The sequence below is a fragment of the Streptopelia decaocto genome (assembly GCF_964273445.1).
Source record: "Streptopelia decaocto genome assembly, chromosome: 14".
NCBI lineage: Eukaryota > Metazoa > Chordata > Aves > Columbiformes > Columbidae > Streptopelia > Streptopelia decaocto.
Window position 1 is genome coordinate 5,310,458 of NC_138669.1, and position 24,512 is coordinate 5,334,969.

At 57.8% G+C, this 24,512-nt stretch overlaps 1 protein-coding gene across 2 annotated transcripts in view; it reads left to right on the forward strand.

The window, feature by feature from the left end:
• The window catches only part of CDH22 (cadherin 22), a 73,674-nt gene extending 62,548 nt beyond the window's left edge, over nucleotides 1–11,126 (forward strand). For both annotated transcript variants that reach the window (XM_082065678.1, XM_082065679.1), the window contains 2 exons: nucleotides 6,167–6,418; nucleotides 7,796–11,126. In XM_082065678.1, the coding sequence (XP_081921804.1) occupies nucleotides 6,167–6,418; nucleotides 7,796–8,334 (791 nt within the window). In that variant the 3' untranslated portion in view covers nucleotides 8,335–11,126. The remainder of the gene's footprint in view (nucleotides 1–6,166; nucleotides 6,419–7,795) is intronic.
• The last annotated feature ends 13,386 nt before the right edge of the window (nucleotides 11,127–24,512 follow it).

Genomic DNA, 24,512 nt, shown 5'->3' on the forward strand with positions numbered 1-24,512 from the left:
TCCTCTGCCAGATTTTGCCCCACGCCCAGTGATTAATTTCCTTCACAGTCTCCAAAGGACCTGATGAAAATGAGCTTGAGTGCCGAGTTACATCCCGGTGTCTGTCCCTACCCAGGGCCGCATTCCCTGCCCTGGGACATCCCTCCCCACACCGGGCCGTCTGCCATGGGGCTGCGACCCCAGAGCCGTCGCTGCGGAGGGGGGACCGGGCCGAGGGGCTGGGGATCTACCCCGTTGGGGCAGCCGTGGTGCAGGACACGGGCTCATGCTCCAGCGTCTCTTGCTCTCCCGGGTGGGACCAGGCACTCTAATTGCACAGGGTAATCCTTTGTGATAAACGATCCCACAAACTTTGCATGTGGTGCAACACTGCATGAAATGAGTAAAAGCTGGCATCGCCTCCGCCTTCTGCTCTCGGAAAACAAACGCTGTTGCTGCAGAGTTATTCCCAGGGTGTTTGAGGCCCTCCCCATTGCCAGGCGATGCTGTCTTCCACAGCAAGAGGGGGCGGTTGCCTGCACAGAGGGAAACTCCTCTAATTTCTAATGTGTGTGTGTTTTAGTGTTGTCTCCCTTCCTTTGGTTTCCCTCCCCCCACTTTCTGCAGTCCGTTGAGCCCCTGGCTGCTCTTACCTTTGCCCTCTGCTCTTTCGGCTTCTCTTGCTGCATCCTCCTCTGTCCCCATCTTGACTCCCTCTCGTGCTTTCACCCCTCTTGCACTTGTCACTACTCCTCCGTATAAATATCAGTGGTGACAAACTGCTACCACCGGCCCATCTGTTTCTTTGTACAAATTTGTAGCCAGTTTTGAAACGTGATTTATAAATATTGCTTTTGCAGCCAAGGAGCGACACTGATGGATGTCAGCACAGATGGATTCACTAAGCTCTTGCTTAAATCCTTCTTCTCTTTTTTGCTTTGCTCCTACTTCCCTTGGTTCCTGCAAGGCAGCAGAAAGCCACCTCGGGAGGGTGACTTGTCCCCAGCAGTGCAGGGACCAGCACTGCTCTGGAACCAGCACCTCTGGGGAACATTCCCGCTGCATTTCCCTGGGCAGGGCTGGAGCACCGGGCACAAACGGGCTGGGGGCAGCGGCTGTGCTGCTGAAGGGTCGGAGCTGCTGCAACACGGGGGGCTCCATCGGGCACCGCGCTGGCAAAATGGACCCCACAGGAGTGGGGGAAGCAGAAGGAGTCAGTGAAACGCTGAAGTGTGGAGCCCCGTTGCCCAGGTGGGGCAGAGCCAGGCGAGGCGGCGCAGGAGGACAGGGGGATGCTGGACACTCCTCGAGAGTAGTGCGGGGAAAACCTGCAAGGGCTTTAGGGAAAGCCCAGGGTGAATAACCATGGGCAGCTGATCCATCAGGTGAGGAGCTTGCAGAGCACCTGCCAGTATGCAGGCATATGGCGGTGGGCACTGGGCAGGTCCGCAGCCAGTGCTGCCGTGGTGCGGTCACGGTGCTGCCGTGGTGCGGTCACGGTGCTGCCGTGGTGCGGTCGCGGTGCTGCCGTGATGCGGTCACGGTGCTGCCGTGGTACGGTCACGGTGCTGCCGTGGTACGGCCACGCCGCTGCTTGCCCAAACCTGGGTCAGGCCCCAGGGCAGCCAGAGCTGAGGGGCTGGGACAGCCCCTGCAAAGTGCCGCAGGTGTCACCTGCAGCTGCGCTCCCGGCAGCACGTGGAGCTGCCCGGGCTCTGACACTGCAGGTCACCGGTACCAGAGCAAAAGGTGACCCTGCAGGAGACCATGTGAGCTGAGTTAGAGCTGGTTTGGAGTCAGGCTTTTCAAAATGATGCCATTTCCCACTCTTTCCTTGCTTTTGCTTTGTCAAAGGGAGTGCTCAAGTAATTCCTAGTTCATCAAGTGAGGAGTAAATGTCATGTATGGTAACAGTGGCCCTAATCCAGAAGGAAGATGCCCAGCAAATGAAGAGCCTGAGGGAACAGATAGAATTGGAAAAGCTGACCTCACCCAGGTCCAGTTGGTGATATTCCAAAGGCATTCACCATCCTCTGCCTCCAAACTTGCCTTTTGCTTGGTCTTTCTGGCCTGAGAAAATTGATTAAAGAAGGATCAAAGGCAATTAAAGCCTGAAATCATGTTCTCTAAGAAAAGTTAATTGTCTTGGAAAGGATGGTAGAAAGCATGCAAGCCCAGCAACCTGGAAGGGGAGCTAGATAATATGGAGCAACACATGGAGCTCCTGACTCCAGAGCTCAAGGGCAAGGCAAGCAGATGTCTGAACTCTCTGCAGGTCTCATTAAGAGCATGTAATGGGTGATAGAAGATCTGAAAATTGTAACAATCAAAAACAGAATGTTAGGATTCGAGGATTGCCTCAGGATAGAGGAAGCCTCCTCCAGCACTGCAGGGATGCCATTCTCAGCATGAGCAGCGCAAATGCTGATCTGACAGGGGGTGAGAAGGAGCATCACATCTCCACGGGGGCTGAGCAAAAGGCAAACAAGCAGCGGTGGTGCCGCGGCCTGGCACCCAGAGAGCGGGGCAGAAGGAAGAGGCAAAAGGGAAAAGTTGGATTCTTCTCCTACCAGCTGCACCCGCCTGGGGCTGCAGGGGGTTCTGCTCCTTTTGGGCACGTGCACCTCCCCGGGCATTGGGGCTGCAGAACCGCTGCTGGGGAACTGGGGGGCAGAGCTGTGCAGGGGTATCGAAATGATATCACAATCCAGACCAGAGGTAGCCTGCTCCCTTCTGCTCTCCTAGCACTGCTTGAGATTGAGTTATGAGAACGATTTATTAGTTCTGTATTTAAAGCTGCCAAGAGCCTCTTTGGAGAGGGAGTCTGAGAGACTTAATTATTTTATTATTCCTACTGACAGTATGCTACCCCCAGAGTTTATTGTGTTCCTAAACTTTCCTCTTACAGCACTATTGACAGGTCCCTGCACCCTCCTGTAGGAAGTGCTTATGTCACCCTGTTTAAGAGAGAAAATGTAGTGTCATGGTGCTTGAAATAGTGTTTTGGAGTTGTGACTCTTGTCTCTCTCACTAGCAGAGTTTCGGGTTACACAGCAAGACCTCAGCGGCTTCCAGAGCTGAGGTTTCTCAGGGCAGAGCTGTCTGTTATGCTGCTGATATATTGATGTACTGTCTGCTTTATTTTAACTTTGTGGGTTCAGCAATGGAAATATTTCTCCTTCCCGTACTCAGAGGTGAAGGGGGCTCAGCAGTGCAACGCGCTGAGCAGTCTCAGCCGAGCTGAGGTCAGGGGCTGCTTCTCTGCAACTTGCACATGTATTTCCCCTTGATTTCTAGAGACTGTTTCTAAAAATACAGTGTGCCTTGAGGCAGGTCCTCGCAGGAACTTGAGCTGGCTGTAAACAGAAGGGGTGTCGCGTCCTTCTGCTGCATTTCGAGAGGTGAGGAGCTGGTGCTACGGCTGCGTTTACCCAGCACAAGGGGCTGTTTGCTGGGGCAGCTGCAGCGCACAGCGTTTCAGTGGCCTGGCTGGAGAGGGGCTGAGCAGCACATGGAGGTGCCGGGCTGTGTGCGCGGGGATCCCCCAGCCAGGACCGGGCTATGAGCCCCAGCTGGTTCCGTGACCGGCGTGATGGTGCCGGTGATGTTCCCGCACTGAGGGCCAGAGCCTTGCTCACTCACAGCGAGCTGCTCTGTCCAGTTTGTCCTGTGGCTTCATCCCTGCTGGATCCAGATGCCCAAGGCTTATGTTTAGCTGGGCTAGCTAGTCCTGGCCTCTTGCTGAGATGGTTCCATTAATGCATATGAATATTATATCTCCCTGCTGTGCTGCAGCACACTGAGGGACAGCACCAAATAAGATCTTGTTACCTTTGTGCAAATGATTAGCATAACAATAACTTTTTTCCTGGCTCATCCTTGGTAGGCAATAGGCAGCTTCTCAGCAGACTCGGCTGCCGGCAGCTGCCGCACGTGCTTCAGCCTCCCCGGGGGCGGCTGCTCCCCTGCTCCCGCAGCTCTGCCCAGCTGGTGCCACGTGCTGCTCCAGGAGCCCCCGCCGCGGTGGCAGGTGTCCCGCAGGACCAGCGCGCGTGGTGCACAGGATCGTGCTCCCACACAGGCTGGCAACGCTGCAGCCCCCGCCTGAGTCGAAGCACGAGCCGGTGCTGGGTGCTGCAGCCTTGCAGGCGAGTGCTGACATTGCGTGCAGTATCTCCTTTCTGAGGGAAACGGTCCCCAGATTGACTCACACAAGCATTTGCCTTATTGCTGTCTTCTGCTCTGTGCTCCTGAATATGTTGCCTGCCTGAAGTCCGCTGCTGTGAGCAGGGCCGAGTGAGGTTACCTGGAAAATTCCCTTAATGGATAAAAAATGCTGCATCCAAAGGAAGAGTCTCTTCTGGTGACCTGCAGCACAGTTCTGTGTGCATGAATAAGATCTGGTTTTGAATATCACCCTTGTGGCATTCACCGCAGCCTCCACAAGTTGGCTGGTGTGGTCTCCTCTCCGGTGTCCGTCCCTTTCCTGCGTTGAGCTTGTCAAGGTAGAGCTGTGCTCTCATGTGAACTGGAAGAGATTGCTTTCTCCCTGTCTCCTTTTGGTGGAATCCCGGTTCCCCCCAGCCAGCATGCCAAAGGCTCTGCTCTCCCCAGCAGCACAGCCGTGTTCCGGCAACACAGAAAACTCTGGTGGGCCAAGTCCAGAACCCTGACAACAGGAGCAGCAATCTGGTAATTAGCCCTGTGACAGCTGAACTCTTGTGGGCACGAGCCCGCCCCTGCTGCCTCTTCACAGGGCATGGGCAGCTCCATCATCCTGGCTTGTGCTGCCCCAGCCGTGCTCAGCTCTAGCACACACTGTTGGGCTTTGCCTCTGTCTCAGCGCCGGGGCACGTGTTCCCAGCTCATCTTAGCCTGCCCTGAGCCAGGGACCAGCCTTGCCCTGGCTCGGCCCCTGCTGGGTTGGCCGCTGCCATCCCGGGGCAGCTCATCTGTGCCTCTGCCGATGGTGCTGGCAGAGCCAGCTGAGAGCTCGGCTCTGGGATCCCGGCAGGCTCTGCCCAAACCGCATTGCCCCAGCTCTGAGAGCCAGGGTGATGGGCTCTGTGCTTCGCTCTGCCTGGCTGTGGTGCAGCCCCCGGCTCTGCCGCGCTGCCCGCCGGGCCACTGGCTGCTCCTGGCTGCCTCCCGTCCCCGCCGGGCCCTGCGTGCTCTGTGCAGCACCCGATCCATGCGGCAATTTCCGTGGTGGCAGGCAGCCCAAGAGCCAGAATTAGAATAGATGTTTTTTCCGATCGAAGAACTGATTGATACAGAAAAGGGCCAGTCCAGCATAAATCAGGTGCAATGAGAAGAGAGTCTGCAGACAGAAGCACCTTGCTGTGAGTGGTCCAATCTAGGTTTTATTAGATAAAGACTGCAGACAGTCGGCAGCGACTTCTGACATCTGGCCGCAATTGTTCAGCTGCTATTCAACCCCTTCCTGCTCTGCCGCTGGCTGGCAGCGAGGCGCACGCAGGAGCAGGGACTGTGATTGTGCCTCTGTCCCTGCCCTCCCTGCCCCGCGTCGACTGGGCGCAGCTGCCGCTCCCGCTCATCTCAGGCGCCGGGGCCCTGGAGGGTCCCATGGAGTGTCTGTGCTAATGGGCTGTGCTGTGCCGGCTGAGCCCCTGGCACAGCCGGGTTGGAGCAGCTGGGGAGGAGGAGGGCTGGGAGAGCTCTGCCCCCTCCTGCAGAAGTGACGAAGAATCCTCTGGCTGAGGCAGGACTCTGCACCCACAGCTCTCGGGCTTGAATGCAGTAACTGCTTTTGTAGGCTCAGTGCCACCTGCAGCCCCTGTCCGCTCAGCTCTCCATGTCAGCAACTCATTTTTATTCTGATTCCTGCTCTGTGCCGCTCCCAGAGGGTCTTCCAGAAGGTTTTTTCCCTCTCTCCCGCCCCACCTGCGCTGTTTATCAGCACGGCTCAGACGCCCCGTGCCGTTACTGCTGTGTCAGGTTTGCCGTGCCCAGCCGTGCTGGCAGGGGATCACACCAGGCTGGCACAGGTGCCTGGCGAAGGAGCAGGTGCTGGAGCGGAGCTGAGGGGCGGCGGGAGAGGGGCAGCATGAACTGAGTCCCTGCTCTCCTGTGATGGAGAGGAGGGACGGCCTGTCCCCTCCTTGGGCAGGTCCTGCTGGCTGTGCTACAGGAGTGACTCTCTTGTGGGTTTCCTTGTTCCCTGCAGACAACACGGCTGCGGTGCACACACAGAGAATGGGCTTCAATCGCCAGGAGCAGGATGTGTACCTGCTCCCCATTTTGGTGGTGGACAGCGGCCCCCCAGCCCTCAGCAGCACGGGGACTCTGACCATCCGCATTTGCAGCTGTGACAGCAACGGGGCCATCCAGTCCTGCAACAGCACAGCCTACGTCGTGTCAGCCACGCTGAGCCCCGGCGCCCTCATCGCGCTGCTGGTGTGCATCCTCATCCTGGTCGGTGAGTCCCCGCCTGTCCCCCGGCCTCCTCCCGTCCTGTCCTGTCTCCATCCAGCACCACACAAACAGGCGCAGGCGGTTGCTATGAGCATGGCACAGGCTCCTCTGCCACTCGAGTCCTGGCTGGCAGCTGTGGCGTGGGGCTGGGAAGCCCAGCCCTGGAATAGGGACCGTTGAGGAAGCTCCGGCGTTTGCCACAGCTCCGGTGCGCGGGGCTCAGCCGGCAGCCGGTGCAGGGCTGGCTGGCACAGGCAGGAGAGCTGCCGGCTCGCTCCCTGCTCGGCGGGCAGGAGCTGAGAGCTGCTCGCCACTGCCATGCTGTGCCCACAGCAGGTGGGGTGTGTGTGTCCAGCGTGGTGACCAAGGGCGGAAGCGATGGGACACACGGTTGTGCTCTTGCCTCGGAGCGCTGGCCGGGTCCACGTTGCAGCGTGTGTGGGCGCGGGGGCAGGACACAGAGCTGGCGCTCATGCAAACCAGAGCATTGGCCGGTTGGCACCCACGCCCTGGGAATGCTGCTGGCTGCCACACACCCTGCACAAGCTTGTGCTGGGCTGTCCTGGCACAGCGCGAAGGTGCAGGGGAAGCTTGGGCTTGTGTGCACATGGGTTGGGGCTCTGAGAGGGGTGTTGTGCTTCTGTTAGGTTTAGCATAGGGCAGTTGATGGATGCTGCTGCTTGAAAGCTCCCCAGTGTCCATGCTGGCTCACAGCTGGCTCCTGAGGGCTGCCTGGACATCTGTGGCAGTGAAGTCTCCTCTCCTTGGCACATCTCTGCTCCCCATCTCACGCTGTGTCTCCGTTTAGGAAACCCTTTCCCACAGGGTGCACTTTACACTGGTTTCATTTTCCAACGCAGCGCAAACAAATTTCTGCCTAATTGCCCAAACGAATAAAGTGCACATCGGTGCTTTAAAGGTGATGGGATGAATGGATGATGATCCAGGACACAGCTGCGGCTCATTGCTCAGGCTCTGTGCCATCTGCTCCACATTCACCCTCCCAACATTTGGCTGCTGCTGTGATTCATGCACCCCCTTTTCCTACTCATCTTCTGCAGAGTCCATCCGTTTGTCTGTCCAGCCGTGCATTCATCCATCTGTCCCTCTTGTCTCTGCGGTCATGCTGCATGGGAAAGGCAGCTCTGGGGCTGCACCGAAGCCCGGGCAAACCTCCCTCCAAGCCAGTGACGTGGCACAGCTGCTGCTTGACAGGCCTGGCAGCCAGGAGCCAGCTGACACGCCGGCGGTCTCGCCACAGGGCCGGCTGTGCCAGAGGGTGCTGTGCCCTGCACCCTGTGCCCAGCACGGGCCATCCTTGCCTGCAGCAGCACCGCTCGCACAGCCCCTGCGTCCATCTGACCGTCTCTTCCTTTCCCAGTGCTGGTCCTTCTGATCCTCACGCTGAAGCGGCACCACAAAAGCCACCTGACATCGGAGGATGACGAGGACATGAGGGACAATGTCATCAAATACAATGACGAAGGGGGTGGCGAGCAGGACACAGAGGCCTATGACATGTCAGCCCTGCGCAGCCTCTATGACTTCAGTGAGATCAAAGGTGGTGACGGAGGTGGGGGACCGGGAGAGGGGCCTCTGTGCAGGAACCTGGCCTCTGAGCTCCATGCCCTCCCGCAGTGGGTGCAGAGCCCGGACCTGGACTTCTCCGTCTTCAGAGACTATATCTGCAGGAAGGTGGAGCAGGCGGACGAGGACCTCTCGGTGCCGCCCTATGACTCGTTCCAGACCTATGCCTTTGAGGGCTTGGACTCCCCCGTGCCCTCCCTGAGCTCCATCAACACCTGGTCCAGCGGCTCGGAGCAGGACTTCTCCTACCTGGGGGGCTGGGGGCCACGGTTCCGGCAGCTGGCAGCGCTCTATGCCGGGCGCAGGGGTGAGGAGGACGGCGAGGAGTCCTAGCTGTCCCACCAACCCCCGTCAGGTTCCTGGCACCTCCTGGACCAGAGCTCCATGACACGAGGTGACACGTGGGGACATGGTGTGCTGCTGGAGAGGGGCTGTGCCGAGGGGCTGGGGAGCACCGGGCAACGTGCACCTTGGTGCTGCCTCCTGTTCCATGGGGCTGGGGTGCCCAAAGGAGACGCTACGGCCGGCCGTCATCATCTCTTTAATACCAGTCTCCATTAAAGCACTACACATTAATTTAAGAAAGATAAAATCTAATTCAAGAGAGTTTGGAGGGGGTTTCTACCCCACATATTATCATTTAAATAGATCTTTGCAGTGAGCCCAGTACAAGAGAGGAAGAGCAAACCGGAGCCTTTTGTTGTCTAAATTGTTTTTGTCACTTGAGTCAGAGCATTCAAAGTGCTTTGATTTCTTTAAGAGCTTTTCTTGCAGAGGGAAATGAGCTTTTAACTTCTGTTCAGCTTTTTCCCCCTTAAGTAGCTTGCTTTGGAGTCCGTCTCTCTGTGGGCTCCTCGGCAGTGCCCGGCAGCTGGCGCGGCATCCAGGGATCACGCCGGGCTGGGGACGCGGGCTCCACGGTTGCGTCCTGCATGGAGCCACTGCTGCACTAGAGATCACTCAAAACACTCTTGGCCTCTAAGCTGCAATTGCTTCGCCTTGGTTCTTAGTCCTTTCGTGTGGTTATCAAAGATGCTTGTGGTTTGCAGGGGCTCTCTCCCTCCCTGCACAGCAGATGTTGTCTGCGAGGTCCCCATGTGCTCCGTGGCCCCGGCAGTGGACGGGGACATCCTGCCTGCCGCATGGGGCTGTGGAGCAGCCCCGGTGCTGGGGAGCTCTTGGGGCACCGAGCAGCGCCCGGGCTGGGCTGGCTCTGCTGGGCTCCTGACCGAGCGCTGGATTCCTACCAGATGCTGTGGGTCATGCAGGGCAGAGGAACATCAGCACGGCCTGGCCTGCGGGTGGGGACAGCCGCGTCCCAGCTCAAGGACCATGCTGCAGGGTGCGAGAGGACTCCTGCCCCCTGCTCTGGAGGCAGAATTCCTGCTTACACCCACTGACAGCAAAACATCACTGTTGGCAATAGAAAAGCCATCCCCAGGGCGTGCATAAGGCCAAATCCTGCTGGTGCTGCTGTGTGGCCAAGCCAGTTGCTGAAGGCTGGGCAGTGGGTCTGTGACACCCTGGGGTACCCGGGTGTCCCCACCCTGGCGCAGTGCCCTGCAAGGAACCTGCACGAGCTCTCGCAGCGGGGCCACCTTTGCATGAAACCTCTGGGAGGCCGGCAGGACGTGCCATTGCTGCTCAGGCTGCAGCTGGTGCCTCCGGGAAGCGCCCCGTGCCCTGCGCCTTTCCAGCCTGTGGACACTGAGCAGCCTCTCGGGCTGTGCTGCAATGGCAGCTCCTTATCTGTTCACGTTGGAAAGAAAATCAGTCATATCATGGAGAGGTAACTGGTAAGGTCTCCCAAGGCCTGACACATCCTGGGTTTGTCAGTGGGTTTGTCCTTTTAGTTGAGCCACAGTGTTTTCTCTCCTGGGAGAATGTTTTAACTGTAAATGTACACGCGTGTTCTTTTTTTGCTGTGTTTTGCTTCCCAGCTGCTGGTGTTGGTCCTTCGGCTGCAGCGCGAGGCCTGACAGCGGAGAGGGGCAGGACGCGGCTTTGCCGTGGGTCCCGACCGCTGCCACCGCGTCCCCCGCACAGGAGCCGCCGCTTGGCTCTTGCGCTGGACCGGGCGCTGCTCGCTTCTCAGGGTCCCCCCGGTCCCCCAGGAGGTGGCAGGCGCCCGCTGCCAGCACCGCACCGGCGTGCCGCTGGTTCACTGTGATGATGCTGGGGGAGCGGAGCCGACGAGCTGCTTCGCGTCGGCCATTGAGTGCCGGCTCTGGCCGTGCCACCTTAGGCAGGTGCTGCCCCACGCCCCGGAGCAGGAGAATGGAGAAATCCCTCTCTTTCCTCAGGAATGTGTTCGTGTTTTCCCTCCGGACTGAAGAGCTGTGCCCGAGCCCCTCTGGAGCTGGCCCTTCCTCTAGCAAAAGTGTTGTGCAATAGCCAGGCTCTGTCCATAGGAGATGGGGTCAGACAGGGTCCGTGTTTAGCAACCCTCCCACCGGGTTATTCCCCATCCCTGACCAGCCAGTCCTGCCCAGCACGCATGCACGCACGCTTGCGTTTTGATTTCTGTCCCACATGTAGATAGGGGAGGAGCGCGGTGCCGAGCCAGCGCCTGTGTGGGCAGGAGGAGCTGGCGGCCGCCACCATGTCTGATGGAGTCACTTTGCTTTTCTTTCTCTACCCAAATGAGATTAGGAGGTTGATTTCCTCACCCTTGTTATTTTTTCAAGGTCTTTCTAGGACCTGGAAATAAATTATTTCCTTGTCGTCTAGCCTGAGTCTTATTGCTTCTTCTGTCTTGTTTCATCTCCTCGTGCTGCTCTGTCCATGTGGTCCCACTGGTGCCTGCCCAGAGGGACCGGGCAGCCAAACTGCACACCGAGCAACTAAAGAAAGTCTGAGGATGCATCCTCATGATTTTCCCATCTCAGCCAACAGATTTCCTTAATGTTCTTTAAAAACTGAATCTTTAGTGTTGTTCTTTTAGAGGTCCCAAGCAGCCTCGCAGCTGAATGCTCACCAGCATAGATCCAGCTCATGAACATCGTCCCAGCTCCAGTGCAGCTGGGCACTGTCAGCGGGTTTTGTTACCGTGACTCATTCTCGTGTTGGTAATGGTGTGTTACAGCGGTGTCAGTTATTGGCTGCAGCAAAAAATTCCCCCTCATACTCAGTTTTAATACTGAAATGATGCAAATAAATGGCACTCTAGCCTGACCAAAAATAAATTAATTGCTGGTGGTTTTCTTGACAGCAAGGGACTGGGGAATGAGCAACGTGTTAGTAGCGAACGGGCACCTGGGCCGGGAAGCGTCGTGCAGTGTGAACGCTCTGGCACCCATTGGTGTGACACGCTGTGGCTGCTGGCGCAGAGAGAGGGGACATGGGCACAGAGAGAGGGGACGTGGGCCAAACTCCGTGGTGGCGTCAGCGTAGATCAGCAGATAGCACAGGTAGAATTTAAACCTCTCCATAAGGCAACAGTCATTTAAATAGTATCTTGCAGTCCTTGCTCCAAAGCAGGCTTATTGATCCCTGAGATCTTTAAGTGTTTCTGTATCCCTCACCATCCCCCTGACTCCACTCCCATCCTGCTCCCTCGATTATTCACTAAAAGTTATGGAAGAATCATCTGGTGACCTTTGAGGACAGCAGTTAGTGGGATGGTGTCACGGAAGGCGGGCGGGTTTCCAGACGCGCGAGGTGTGCTGTCAGACCTCAATGTACACACCGCTTCTCTTTTCACAGTCGCAGCGAGTGCCTCTATAGCTGCCAGCCTCGAGAAGACCTTTTTGCGAGCGTCACCAGTAGCCCACACACAGCAAGTGCTCAGCAGTGCGCTCACAGCTCTGCGCTCCGGCCCTTTGGGACACAGGAGCTGTTGCAGAGCTGCTGGTGGCTGCTGCATGTTTGCACCCCAGGTGTTCAGCCCTGGACTTAAACAACAGGAGTTCTCATGTTCCAGCTGCATCCAGCACAGAGAGATGTTCTCTTTGAATCCTGCTGCCCCACATCAGGCGCCCAGACAAGCAGCCCGGCTGCCCTGGCACTCAGGATCAGGTGGGCTGGATTGTCCTGGGAGCTCCCGGTGCACAGAGGGGCATCTGCGGTGAGTGTGCCCCTAACGAAGGAGGTAACAAGTGCCTGGCACTGAGTGTGACAAGTTTGGGCCATGCAGAAGGATTTGCTTCTTGACATTGTGCAGATATGGAGAGATCTCAAAGCAACAAATTGCCAGCCAGAACCAAACCCTTAACTACAAAAGATGAGGATTATTGAGAGTTCTGATTGCAGAAGCATCTGTGAAGATGTTCTAAGAGCTGCATGCCCCCTCAACACAGTCCCTTGGAGGAAAGTTTTCTATAGCAACTTCTATCTCTTCAGCAGTTGCCCAGCAGCCCCAGGCTCCTGGCAGGGCAGGGTGAGGGCAGGTTGGGCTCCTCCTCGCTTTGGCAGCAGAGGAAACCACTTCCCTGCAGCCTGGGGACCGGGGCTGAGCTGCCCAGCTGGGCACACCCAGGGGCTGCTCTGCTGGCGATTGTGGATTGAAGCTGCTTCTTCCAGGTCAGTTTTCTCACACCAGAGGCAGCTCTGGGATGTGGAGCGTGCAGCTCCATGGGACAAGCCCCCAGCTCGTTAACTCTGGCACGTCCGTCCGGGGGCAGCAGGTGCGCGGGAAGGGCGGGTGTGGGTGGCGGCGGCTGCTGCACGCTTGGGAGCTGGTGGTGGCAGTCAGAACCTGGTGGTGCTGTCCCCTGCCTGCTGTCCCGTGCGTGTCCTCTGGCTACAGGTGTGGCCTTGCTGGAAGGACGTGCTGCGGGCAGCCGCTTGGCAGGAGCGGGCGCCGCAGCTCCAGTGGTGCTGCTATGACCCGTGTTTTCGCCAGAGCGACTCCTCTCCCCTTGCCCTGGCTCCTGTGGTGCTCCGTGTCCTTGCACAGGGCTCCTGGCACCTGCACACGAGTCGCCTCCTCACAACCCTCACCACAGCCACCAGACGAGTCCTGCGAGGCTGGTGCTCTGTTGCGACAGCAGCTGCATCCCGCAGCTCTGCTCCCGGCACAGGGACGCGGTCACCTCTAACGCCTTCGCTCTGAACCACAGCGAGCTCCAGAAGGCGAGGTGTCCAAACCTCCTCCAGAGAGCTATTTAAAAAGATGAATGTGTTCCGCTGGGATCATTAAGGGGAAATGAAAAAAGGGCAGTGATATCTGCACCCCCAGGAGAAAAATACATCTCTGGTAACTGAGGGCAAGCAAGGCCTTGTAAGCCTCCGCCTCCCACTCACGTTAGTAATGTGCTGCTCAGGAAGGTGATTGCTCTTCCCCTCGTATTTTCTGAGGAAGCTGCTCTGTCACCAGCAAGCAGGCTCCTTTAACCACCTGTGCCACAGCTAACATCACAGCTCCCCGCGTCCTTTCATTTACCAAGCCCTTGAGCTTCCTTTAGGGTTGGTATCAGACTTGCTGCTCAGCATAGTCTCAATTCTGCATCTCTGCTCTTTGTGCTCAGTGCAAAGACATCAGCTGTGTCTTGTTAGGGGCTTCGTGCTGTGCCGTGATGCTCCAGTTCGTGCTCTCCTTGCTGTGGCTCCGCTGCCTCCCAGCCCATTCAGGAGCGTTTCCAGCATCCCGGGGTGACCAGGGCTGGCACTCTGCAGGGGCAGGTGTGGCAGGTATTCCTCCCTGGGAGCTGAGTTTCCTGGCAGCCATCGCAGCTTTGTGTTGCCACAGCCAGAGAAGTTCAAGAGAAAGAAAATGACTGAATTTTACTGGGCCTTGGAGTCTGATCCTGGGCAGGCAGTGGGGCTGAAATCTCGCCCGTGTCGCTGAGCACACCGGGCAGCGCAGCGCGAGCAGCCGTTCCTGCTGCCTGGACGGTTCCCTCTCGGGACGCCGGTGCCGCGGGGACGGGCTGTCAGCCCCTCGCATGTCCCAGTCTGCGCCTTCTCCGGGCCTCATCATGCTTTTCCGCATCAGTGCAGATCCTTCAAATTCTTAGGGAAAGACCTTGGGCTTTGCAAAGCTGGATCTGACACAGGTGGGCAGAGTCTGAAACAATTGGGTTTTGCAGCCATTGTACCAACACAGCAAAGCAGAACCAGGGGACGCTGCACGATAATTGCACAGCCCCAGCACTACAAAGGGCCTCGGTCCAGGCTGCCCTGGCCATCACCATTGCCGAGACCCAGGCACGGGGGGTCAGCACCTGACATTTAATGCCATGACATTGGGCAGCAAAGAAGAATAAAACTGGGAGCGGGAGCCGAGTGCCTCAGTGTTCGGCCCTCCTGGGTTGTGCCGTGGGACACGCTGCCCGTCCCCTCTGCTGGTGACTTGCCCATCACTACGGTTGGAACGCCAGGTTGTTCTTAGACATCCCTCACCTGTTGCCAGCGACAGCGTGTCTGTGGCTCAGGGGTTGTTAACTGCCCTGTCCAGCTACGCTGCAGTTTTATGCACATACATTTTTCATCCGTCTCCATCGCTGCTCAGGTGAGCATGAATTAGTCCAGCTGTTCACTGGGGGAGCATGCACCAGCCGTTTCCAATCGGGATGCGTCCCCTTAGCTACTGTTTCAACCACGGTAACTGGAGAAGTTGTAATCCCTGTGGTGCTGCGGGAAGCACGCGCCGCTCGCACCCCGAGGCGTCCCCAGCTGAGCCAGCAGCTGCCCCCGCGGTCAGAGCCGCTCACCTTTAGCCAGGAACCAGGCAGCTCTTGAAATCCCTTCACATTGCAGGCAAATTAGGCATTGAAAATACTCATTATAGCCAACATGACACGCCTTCATTATTCCAGAATAATTGTCTGAAAGGCTCAGCTCGCAGCACAAGCTTCACTTGGTGGAGAAATGTGATAAAAAGAAAACAGGAAGTGCAATCAATGCTTGTAATCCTTTTAAATAAAAAGGTACTTGCTAGTAGCTGCCAACATCTTTAAAAAGCTGTGATTTCCCTGGAGAGAGCCCTTATCAGCTATGACTGCGTGTCATTCTGGCTGGCTGTCAATCCATCAGACTTCAGTGCCACTGACATTAAGAAGCCAGGCGTTAAGATTATCACATTTAGCCGTAATGTAGCACAGATTGTGTTGACATTTGGAAAGTATTCCACCACAGGAGCCATTTGACTTCTGTACTTTCTTCCCAAAGAAAAAAATGCTTTGAAATAGTTGAGGGCGGGAGCGCGCTCTGCCCGCGGGAGCCGATGGCCGCGGCAGGAGGGAGCGCGATGGCGGGAACAGGAGGGACCTGGGGACAGGCCCCGGGTTGGGGCGGCTGCTGGTGGCCGAGAGCTGCGCTCCGGGCCCTCCTGCTCGTGGTGGTGCTGGTGGGACCAGAGAGCAGCACCCGCGCTCACACGGGACACAGCACCGTCCTCCTCCCGGGAGGGCTCAGCTCTTCCCGCAATAGAGAGGGGGCTATGCCAGGCCGCGCGCTGCGGGGAGGCTAGGCCGTAGAAACAATGGTAAACGACCTGAAATGAACTGATTAATCTCTTTAAATAACTGTGAAACCATTTTCCAGAAAAAGTTAATCTACTCTAAATGGCTCTGGTGCTTTTCCTGGGCTCCAATCAATATGTGGTCGCTTGCTTTTCATGTGTGATTCACAGTAATTGCAAAAGAGCATTTTCTGAAGAAAATGACATTCTGCAAGCAGAAATGCAAAGAGACACTAGGACCAATTAGCTGTAATTCCCAGAAGAAAGCTCGCTGCCAGCTGCACGGCGAGCTGGGGGTGTCCCGGTTCCTCTCCAGCAGACACCAGAGGTGCCGCAGGTCCGACGGGAGGATGGGCACCCCCTTCCAAGGAGCCCATTGCTTTTCTGTCATCTGCTGTAAAACCAGAGCATAGTTTTCCAGGATGTCATTCTAATTCTGGTGGGAAAGCTTATTACTTGTGATTTACCCATAAAAAAGCCTGGTGACTTATGACAGCGTGTCTGTGGGTTTGCCCATCAATCTGTCGCGGTCTCGGCGGGGCAGGGACGCGCGGGGCAGGGGCTGCGGTGAGTGTGCGGCTGTGATTGACGTGCTGCTTTTACCATCCGTAAAGCCTCTGACATATTCCTTTTGCCTCAGTGCAGATCTGCACTGCTGAGCTCCAGCACAAATGTCATTAAAACATGTTCTACCCATGGTACCTATAAATAATTGAGGCAGCAGGTCTGTGCTAGGCTCTGTGCTGCAGCTTTCTGCTCCTCCAGTGAGAAGGCCTGGGAAGATGACCTTTCCTCTCCCGTTTAGCACCTTTGAAATGCAGGAGTGCCTGGTGCTTTGTCCTCACACTGTTTTCTCTGTGGCACCCCCTGGGCTCTGCAATTTGCTCTCAGGGGTCTGGTGTGCTCCCTCCATGCCCCTGAGCAAGTTGCTTCTTTTCTCCCTTCTCATGACAGCCACCAGCTCCCCCGTGTCAGTGGGACTCATTAACAAGCCTCGCATTGGGAGCATGCAGTATAATTACTGTGTGTTAATATTGCCACTTCACAGTGCTGGCAGCAGTAATCCCGGCGTGACGCTGTCCCCCCCAGCCTGTTACCCCTGGGCTCCGCCAGCCTGCACCAGGCTCCTCCAGCTGCCCCACTGCTCCCTGGGGCTCAGGTGAGCACGGGTGTCACCGCAGCCATGGCCACACGCAGGCGTGCGTGGGCACGGCCCATCGCCCAGCACAAAGGCACGCACAGAGCCATGGCAAGGTGTTCTGGTGACGGAGAACACGCTTCTTCCCTGCGGCTGACCAAGCCACTGTGTCCTGGGCAGGCTGGCAACGCTGGGAAGTGGGGCTGAGGGTGGCTGTCCTGGCCCTCCGTCCCCAGCACACCAGTGATGCCCGCACGGCCGTGGGCACATGCAGGGGCAGGTGCTGTTTGCACGCAGAGGCGCGCAGCCGTGCAGAGCGTGTGTGTGCTGAGCCACAGGCACTGCGCTGTGCAGCGTGCGTATGCCCTGGCAGATCATGAAGGTATATTAAATAGCAGCTGTCGGGCTCTTTCTGAGCACAGCGGTAACACAGCTGGGACCATTGTGATGTCTTCTTAATTTAAACTCGTGTTGTCTTTCAGCCACGTGCTAATGAGGGCTAATGGGGAGAGCAGCTTGGTGTTTGCCAGCGTCGCTGTGTGCTTTGCCATGGCTCTGTCACTCTTGCAGCCTGGCTGTCCCCTCTAGCTGGTGCCTTTCCCTGCCTTGCTGCTCCACTGGGGAGGGGGACTCAGGGTCTATTCCCCAGGGACCAACCTGCAGCTCAGTGTCAAAACTGCTCCGCTGAGCCCTCTTCTCTGGCTATGGAGCAGCAGGACTCGGGCGAGGAGTTAAACCTCCTTGTGCTGTTTGCGGGCAGCCCCTGTGGCTGAGGCACTGCGGTGCTGTCGTGTCCCCTCCTGGCCCTGGTCCCAGGACAGCCGCGCCCTTGCACCCCCTCACGGGGAATGGGCAGCCAGATGCTCGTGCAGCCTGTGTCAGCCTCTGCTGCTGCCCCCGAGCCACGGGGTCTGCACAGGCGCAGCGCTCTGGGAACTAGAGCAGTGACAGCCCTGGCTGGTTTGGGCACGGCTCAGTAACTTTTCGTCACCTGTGTGCCTGTCCCAGCTTCCATGGCTGTGGTGCTGGTGCTCTGGAATGGAGCAGCTCTGCATGGGACATCACTGCCTTGCAGGGCTGCTGTGGGCATCGCGGGAAGGATGGAGCCCTGGGAACAGCCCCAGGGGCCCATCGTCCCTGTCCTGAACCCCAGGGCTACCTGCTGTCCCCTCTCCACAGCCACAGGTGCCAGGTATGCAGCAAGACTTGTCCCAGGGGCTGCAGCAAGGACCTGGCAGCCCCATCGGGCACGGCGGGTGGACGGGCAGCCCGATGGGTGCTGGTGCTGCCAGCGGGCGCTGGAAGATCAGTGTGCCTGGAACTTCTTCTCTCAGCCCAGTCTCCCCAGCCCTGTGTAGCACTGATCCACATATTTATCAGGATTAATGAAGCATGCAACAAATGTATAGGCAAAGCACAGCAAGCAGCAGAAAGACAGAGACAATGGATGACAGCAGGCGAGGAAGGAGATAAGGCAGTGTATTGTGCAGAGCTGGGGAGCAGCACGAAGCCACAAGTGCACTTGCTGGCCAGGGCTGCACGTGAGCAACGCACGTGGGCTGCGTGCACGTTGCCTGTGTACACGCTCCCAGGTGCCTGCACGGACACGCAGAAATGCTCACGTTTTCTCACCATCACATCTTTGTGCACACAGGCATGCAGAAAAAGAGTCTTAGCAGAGATCAGCCAGCAATGTTTAAAAAATGCCGTTAAACACTAACACAGCCACATGCCATATTTGCATACTTGCTTAATAAAAAATTATGGCTATTCAAAGCCCAATCATTAATTACCCAGCATATTTTCTTTTTACTCCCTCCCTTTTTTATTACAGACTAAGCTGTTTTCCCGCTTATTCAGCAAAAACTCCTCACTATTCCACCAGGACAAGACATGCAATAAATATGTACTTATTAAGCGTGCATTACAACTACACAAGCTGGGAGAAGTAATAACAGGCCAAACATAAAGCTGAAGTATTTATGCATGTACCTAGGGCCACTTTAGCTATTTATTTTCACAAAGAAATTAAATTAGATGGTTTGATAGCTCTCAGTGTGATTATGGTGGGAATTTACATAGGGCCCAGTCTGTCAGGTGGAGATGTGTGTGAGGAACAAGCTGTGGGTGTCCTGCTGAGCCCCGAGTGCCAGGCAGGTGGCTCAGGGAGCGCGGGACCCCCGGCCAGCGCATCAGCAGCGGGGACCCTGTGGGACGGGGCAGTGAGGCCATGAGATCGAGAGAGGTCCTCCTTCCCCTCTACTCCGCCCTGGTGAGACCACATCTGGAATATTGTGTCCAGTTCTGGGCCCCTCAGTTCCAGAAGGACAGGGAACTGCTGGAGAGGGTCCAGCGTAGGGCAACGAAGATGATTAAGGGAGTGGAGCACCTCCCTTATGAAGAAAGGCTGAGGGAGCTGGGTCTCTTTAGTTTGGAGAAGAGGAGACTGAGGGGGGACCTTATTAATGTTTATAAATATATAAAGGGTGAGTGCCATGAGGATGGAGCCAGGCTCTTCTCGATGGCAAACAATGATAGGACAAGGGGTAATGGGATCAAGCTGGAACACAAGAGGTTCCACTTAAATTTGAGAAGAAACTTCTTCTCAGTAAGGGTGACAGACACTGGAACAGGCTGCCCAGGGGGTTGTGGAGTCTCCTTCTCTGCAGACATTCAGAACCCGCCTGGACATGTTCCTGTGCGACCTCACCTGGGCGTTCCTGCTCCAGCAGGGGGATTGGACTGGATGATATTTTGAGGTCCCTTCCAATCCCAAACATACTGTGATACTGTGACCCCCTGCACGCTCAGCGTGGGAACCGCATAGCGAGACCTGGTGGGAAACGCGGCTCTTGGAGACATGGAAGAGGCGCGAGTTTTCTCAGAAAAATGGTCTTTTCTCAGAAAAATCGCCTTTTAGAGCCACTTTCGCTTGCAAGAATCGCGGCGCTTTGTGAGTTTGTAACTCGCATTCCTTATATCCGCTTTTAGACAACAGACCGAGAGCCGGCCCGGAGGAGCGGGGGGGCCGGGGCCGCCCCACACCCCCGCTGCGGCGGCGCCCTCAGCCATCACCGCCCTGCGGGAGGCCCAGCAATTAGCGAGCTACCTGATTAGTGCTGATTGCGCTCGCGCCACCCCGCAGCGGCGAGAGCCCCCCCCGCCCGGCGCTGTCCTCGCTGCTCCCCCCGCTTGTCCCCGTGGTGCCGGGTGTCCCGCGTGTGTCCTGCAGGTCCCTGATGTCTCCCAGTTATAGAAGATGGGATTTTTAAATAGCACGGAGGATGTACTATTTCTGCGGCGTCAGCACAGGTGAGTGACAGGGAGCTGCTGGGAACCAGCCCAGCCCCTCCACTGACACTGTCCTTTAATTACAGCTGATAACCTGCTCTAATATCTAATCAAAATGAAACACTGGCGAGATGCCTTCCGAGGAGGGAGAGGTGTCTTTGGAGCAGTGCCCTGTGCCTGCCCATCCGAGCGGCCTGTGCTGGGCAGTGCCTGGTCACTCCGCGCCCCCGCAGCCACTTGCGGTGGGGGCTCCTGGCACAGGACATGGGGTTTGCTGGCAGAGGGGGCGAGAGGAAAACTGCCCCTGGCTGGGGAACGGCCGGGCTAGAAGCACATGTATGGGGCCGACCGGCTTGCCGATAGCAGTGTAAGAACTGCTGCTTTCTGGTGAAACAGGAGGGAGCACAGCTCAGCAATTAGAGCACAATTAGCTCAAGCAGCAGGTTGATTGTAAATTGCAGCTCCGCCAGCCACAGGCGCGGAGCGGGCGGGAGCTCTCGCAGCCGGGCTGGGGCGGTGGGGCTGTGGCTCCGGCGGCCCCCGGGGCTCTCCTGGCCCCGCTCCCTCGCCCCGGGGGGCTGCTGTGGACACTGGGAGGTGGTGAGAAGCCCGTGGGCTCGCTGCGGCGCCGTTCCTGTGCGGAGAGCTGCCGGGGCCCCGGGGGTGGGAATGCTGCCCTCCCGGGAGCACCCGCAACCGGGCAGAGCCCCCTGAGCCCCGCAGGGCCCGGGACGGGCGGTGCCACTGCCTGCCTCTGTCGCAGAGTCCCAGTCCAGGTTTCCAGAGTGCAGCAGCCCTGCTGGGAAGCTGGTAGTTGTAACTCCCCTGCAGCCCGTGCGGAGTAGCTGGGGGAGGGCACCTGGCAGCCAGGGAAGCCCCTCACCTGTCCCTGGGTGGGAAGGAGGGACAGGGCTGAGTGTGGGCTCGCCTTGCAGGAGCTGCTGTAGCCAAGCAGTGGAGTCTGAGTGGTTTGCTGCCAAGGGGACAAGTGGCAATCAACGTTTGCTCTTTTGCAGGAATGACCCTGCTTGGAAGTAGCCTGTCCCCTGGAGCTGTGGGTCTGCAAGGTGTGAGCGCTGATCTGCCTGCAGTAAAGAGGACGGCCAGGTGACAGGGAGGAGGCCTGGGGTGGGTTGTCCTTTCTCCACAACGAGATGTCCACCCCGATCCTTGTGCAGAGCTCATGTTGGTGCAGCTGCACAAACCTGCACTGGGGATGTGGCAGAGCTCCTTTGCTGCCCTGGGGCCAGACCGGCTGCTGGGGACCCCAGCTGGAGCCTCTTGCACTTGGCTGAGCTGGGGGAACTTGTGGCACAGGTGCGAAGGGCACGGCACTGCCTGTGGGTGCACAGCAGCCCCTGTCCCTGGGGACAGCAGTTCTCTGGATGGCCGGGGTGCTGCTCCCAGCCACCTCTGGGGTCAGCTGTGCACTCAGTGGGGTGTCTCATGGGCTCTGTCCTGCGGATTGTGCTGGGAGTTGGGCTGGCGTGTGTGGAGCCGTGTGCTTGGCAGGAGTCTGCACAGTCACCAAGTCTGTGCCGGGGAGGGGCAGGAGGGACCCCTGTACCTGGCTGTCCCTTCCGCAAGGGACGTGAAGGGGCCCGGGGCTGGCGGGGTGCAGCGCTTGTCAGCCTGCTGAGGCTGATGCCTTTCATCTCTGAGTTACTGGCTCGTGTCAGGGCAGAGCTGGAAATGTCAGGGACTGCTGCAGGGTGACCGTGCAGAGTGGCAGATGGTCAATGATGGATTTGTCACTTCAGATTCAGGCGGTTTTTAAATATTCAGCAGAATCGGAGGTGACAGCTCATGGCAGCAGGCAGAATTTCTGTATGTCTCAGTAAGACCTCATGGCCCCCCTGGGAGGAGGAGCACAGCAGGACAAACCCTGGCACCTCGAGGCGGTGGCTGGGGACGGTGCCACCTGAGACTGCGCCGAGCTGGGCTGGGGCTCTCCGTGCTCCCCGTTGCTGGTGACTGTGTCTCGTGGGCGCTGGGGGCTCTGGCTGGCTCTGTGCAGGGGGGTGGCACACCCCAACCTTTTGGTGATGGCTGGGGCAGCCACATCTTGAGGAGAGGTCCGGTGAGCAGGAGCTCCTGGAGGAACTGGAAGCCCAGGGAGGTGAGGAAGAAAGATGTGGCACAGCCAGCCCGCAGAGCCGCCTCCAGAGGGGTGTCGGCCTGTCGAGGCATGCACAGATGTCTGCAAAGGCACGGGGGCCGCAGCATTGGTGCTGTGCAGTGGTCAGCAGGGCTGCTTGGGGCCAGGGAGGAGCAGGCTGTTGAGAGAGGTTCAGCCCTGACCCAGCTGACAGTTATGGGGGAGCAGTCACCTGCCCCTTCTCCCGTGAGCTAAGGAGAGAGCCCAGCAGCACACACTGTCCTGCAAATACTGCTTGCTGTCTGGCTGGGGTCCTCATGTGGTATCAGGAATGACACAGCCCTGCAGCAGGACACACAAGCCAGCATGGGACACGTCTCCTGTTGCAGGAGGAAAAGCGCCAGGACAGAGCGTGGGCCCTGGTTGATGCGAGGGACGTGGGGCTTCCCCTCCCTGGGAGATGCGTGGCTGCAGCTGCGCTGTGGATACTGGCAGGTCAGGGAGGCAGCGAGGTCAGGGCGCTAACGAACACACTGCCCTTCGAGGGCAGCCGATGTATTATTCGCTCTGCATCCCGTGTGCCGGCTGCCTAGCACAGAGCTCCTGCTCGTGTCAGCTTGATTGGCTCGGCTGTCCTCATGCCGCAGCTCATCAGGTGGAGGCCCTGACTGCAGGGCACTGCCTACCGCGTGCATTTTCATCAAACCCTGTGAACAGTGCGAGTTCCCCTCCAGTGCTCACGTCTGCCACGTGCACAGAGGTGCCTGCATGGCGCAGCCTGGCTGGGGGGATGCATGGGGTGGGTGACACTCTGTCTGCCCTCGACTGCAGACGGGTCTATGGGGGCACTGCCAGTGTGGCTGAAATCTGGTGCAACGAGTGCCCCTGAGCTGGCAGGGCTGCACCTGGTGGCGGGGCAGGTGCAGGGCACAGGACGGTCTGTGGCACAGCCTGCAGGCTGAGCTCCCGCAGCCCCTGCTGTGGCATGCTGCAGGGAGACCTGGCCGAGCAGGTGGTCCCTGTGCTGGGGACACAGCCGTGACCTTCCTGCCCCCTGCACAGGCCAGCGTGTGCCCTTGCTGTGCAGCCCAGCCCAGTGCCAAACTCTTCTTCCTCCCTTAGGTGCGTCTCTGATCAGCAAGCAGAAGACAACTTGCTGGCCAGGCTTTCCTGGAAGAGCTGAGCTTGATTCTGACTCTAGCCTGCGCTTAGAGAAATTGAACATCAGCAGCAGGAGGGCATGGGGAATTCGTTTTGGTTCCTTCCACCCCTTCAGGCCACACCTGTGGGTGCACTCCTGGTGCCATGCACAGCAATGTGCTGGCTCGCTCCTTCCTCTGCTCTTATGGCTGCCTTAATTTCCTCCTTCTGCCTTCAGGACTCCTTGAACTAACTGTTTCTTGGCCATCAAACACTGAAAGGACTGCAGTCTGCTCTACCCAACAGGCTTTTCCATTCTGGTGATGGAAAAAGCATGAAGCTCTCATCAAGGAAACCACAGGCTGTAAATCAGGGCAGGGGCAGAATCGGGCAGCCCTTGGCTCTGAAGGCGCAGCGCAGGACATGCCAGCAGAGCTCAGGTGCTTGGTGGCAGCTGCTGCTCCGGGGCACTCGCAGTCCTGAGGGACACAGGAGGACGTTGTTGTGAGACTCTCGCTCAAGTGCAAGGTCAAGGCTTTAACAGAGCCAGAATGCTGGTCAGCGGTGTGCCCTGCCCACGCGGCCCTGCCCGCACAGCCCTGCCCACGCGGCCCTGCCCGCACAGCCCTGCCCACACGGCCCTGCCTGCACAGCCCTGCCTGCTCGATCCTGCCGTGCACAGGCAGCGTCGCGGCTCTGCACAGCAGCAGCGTCAGGCCGGTGTCACACCGCATGCTGTGTCTCCCTCCCCAGTGTCAGGGCAGGATGTGCCCCAGCATGGTGCCAGGGTGGCGGGGGGCACTGCCCAGGGCAGCAGGGCTGGGCACTTGCCTGCAGAGGGGCATGTGGCTCCAGCTGGCTCTGAAGAGGTTAAATCTTTCTAATCACTCAGTAAGACCTTCTCTAAGAATTTATCTACTTTCTGCCTTCCAAGAACATATGGATAAAATCCCCCTGAGCGGGACTTACATTTATAGCATCTATTACTGAGATCAAGGTTAATCCAGAGTAATCTAATGGGGTGAAAAGGACTTTAGATAAATCTGTTTTAATCTACAGGACATGATAGCCTGACAAGGCCATCAGAAAACTCGTGCACCATGGCGGGGGCAGGGAGAGGTGCTGCTGTTCCTTGGGTGATGCGCAGGGATGAGCTGGCTCGGCGAGCACCCACGTCTCCGTAGTGCAGCAGCGACTGGTGAGGCTGGGATGCGGCTTGCTGGGCTGGAGCTGTGCTGGCTGTCCTGGCGTGCAGCTGCTGCTGGTGGCTTCAGAGAGATTTAGTGACTCTGTCCCTGTCAGGACATTGTGCCGTGGGATGGGGAGGCTGTAAATGCTCTTCCTACTAGGTTGTGCACTATCCCTGGTAGGTGTAATTTGTCTGCACTTAGAGGGGATGTTCAGCAAGGAGAGGCAGAAGGTGAACTCCGCACGGCTCCCAG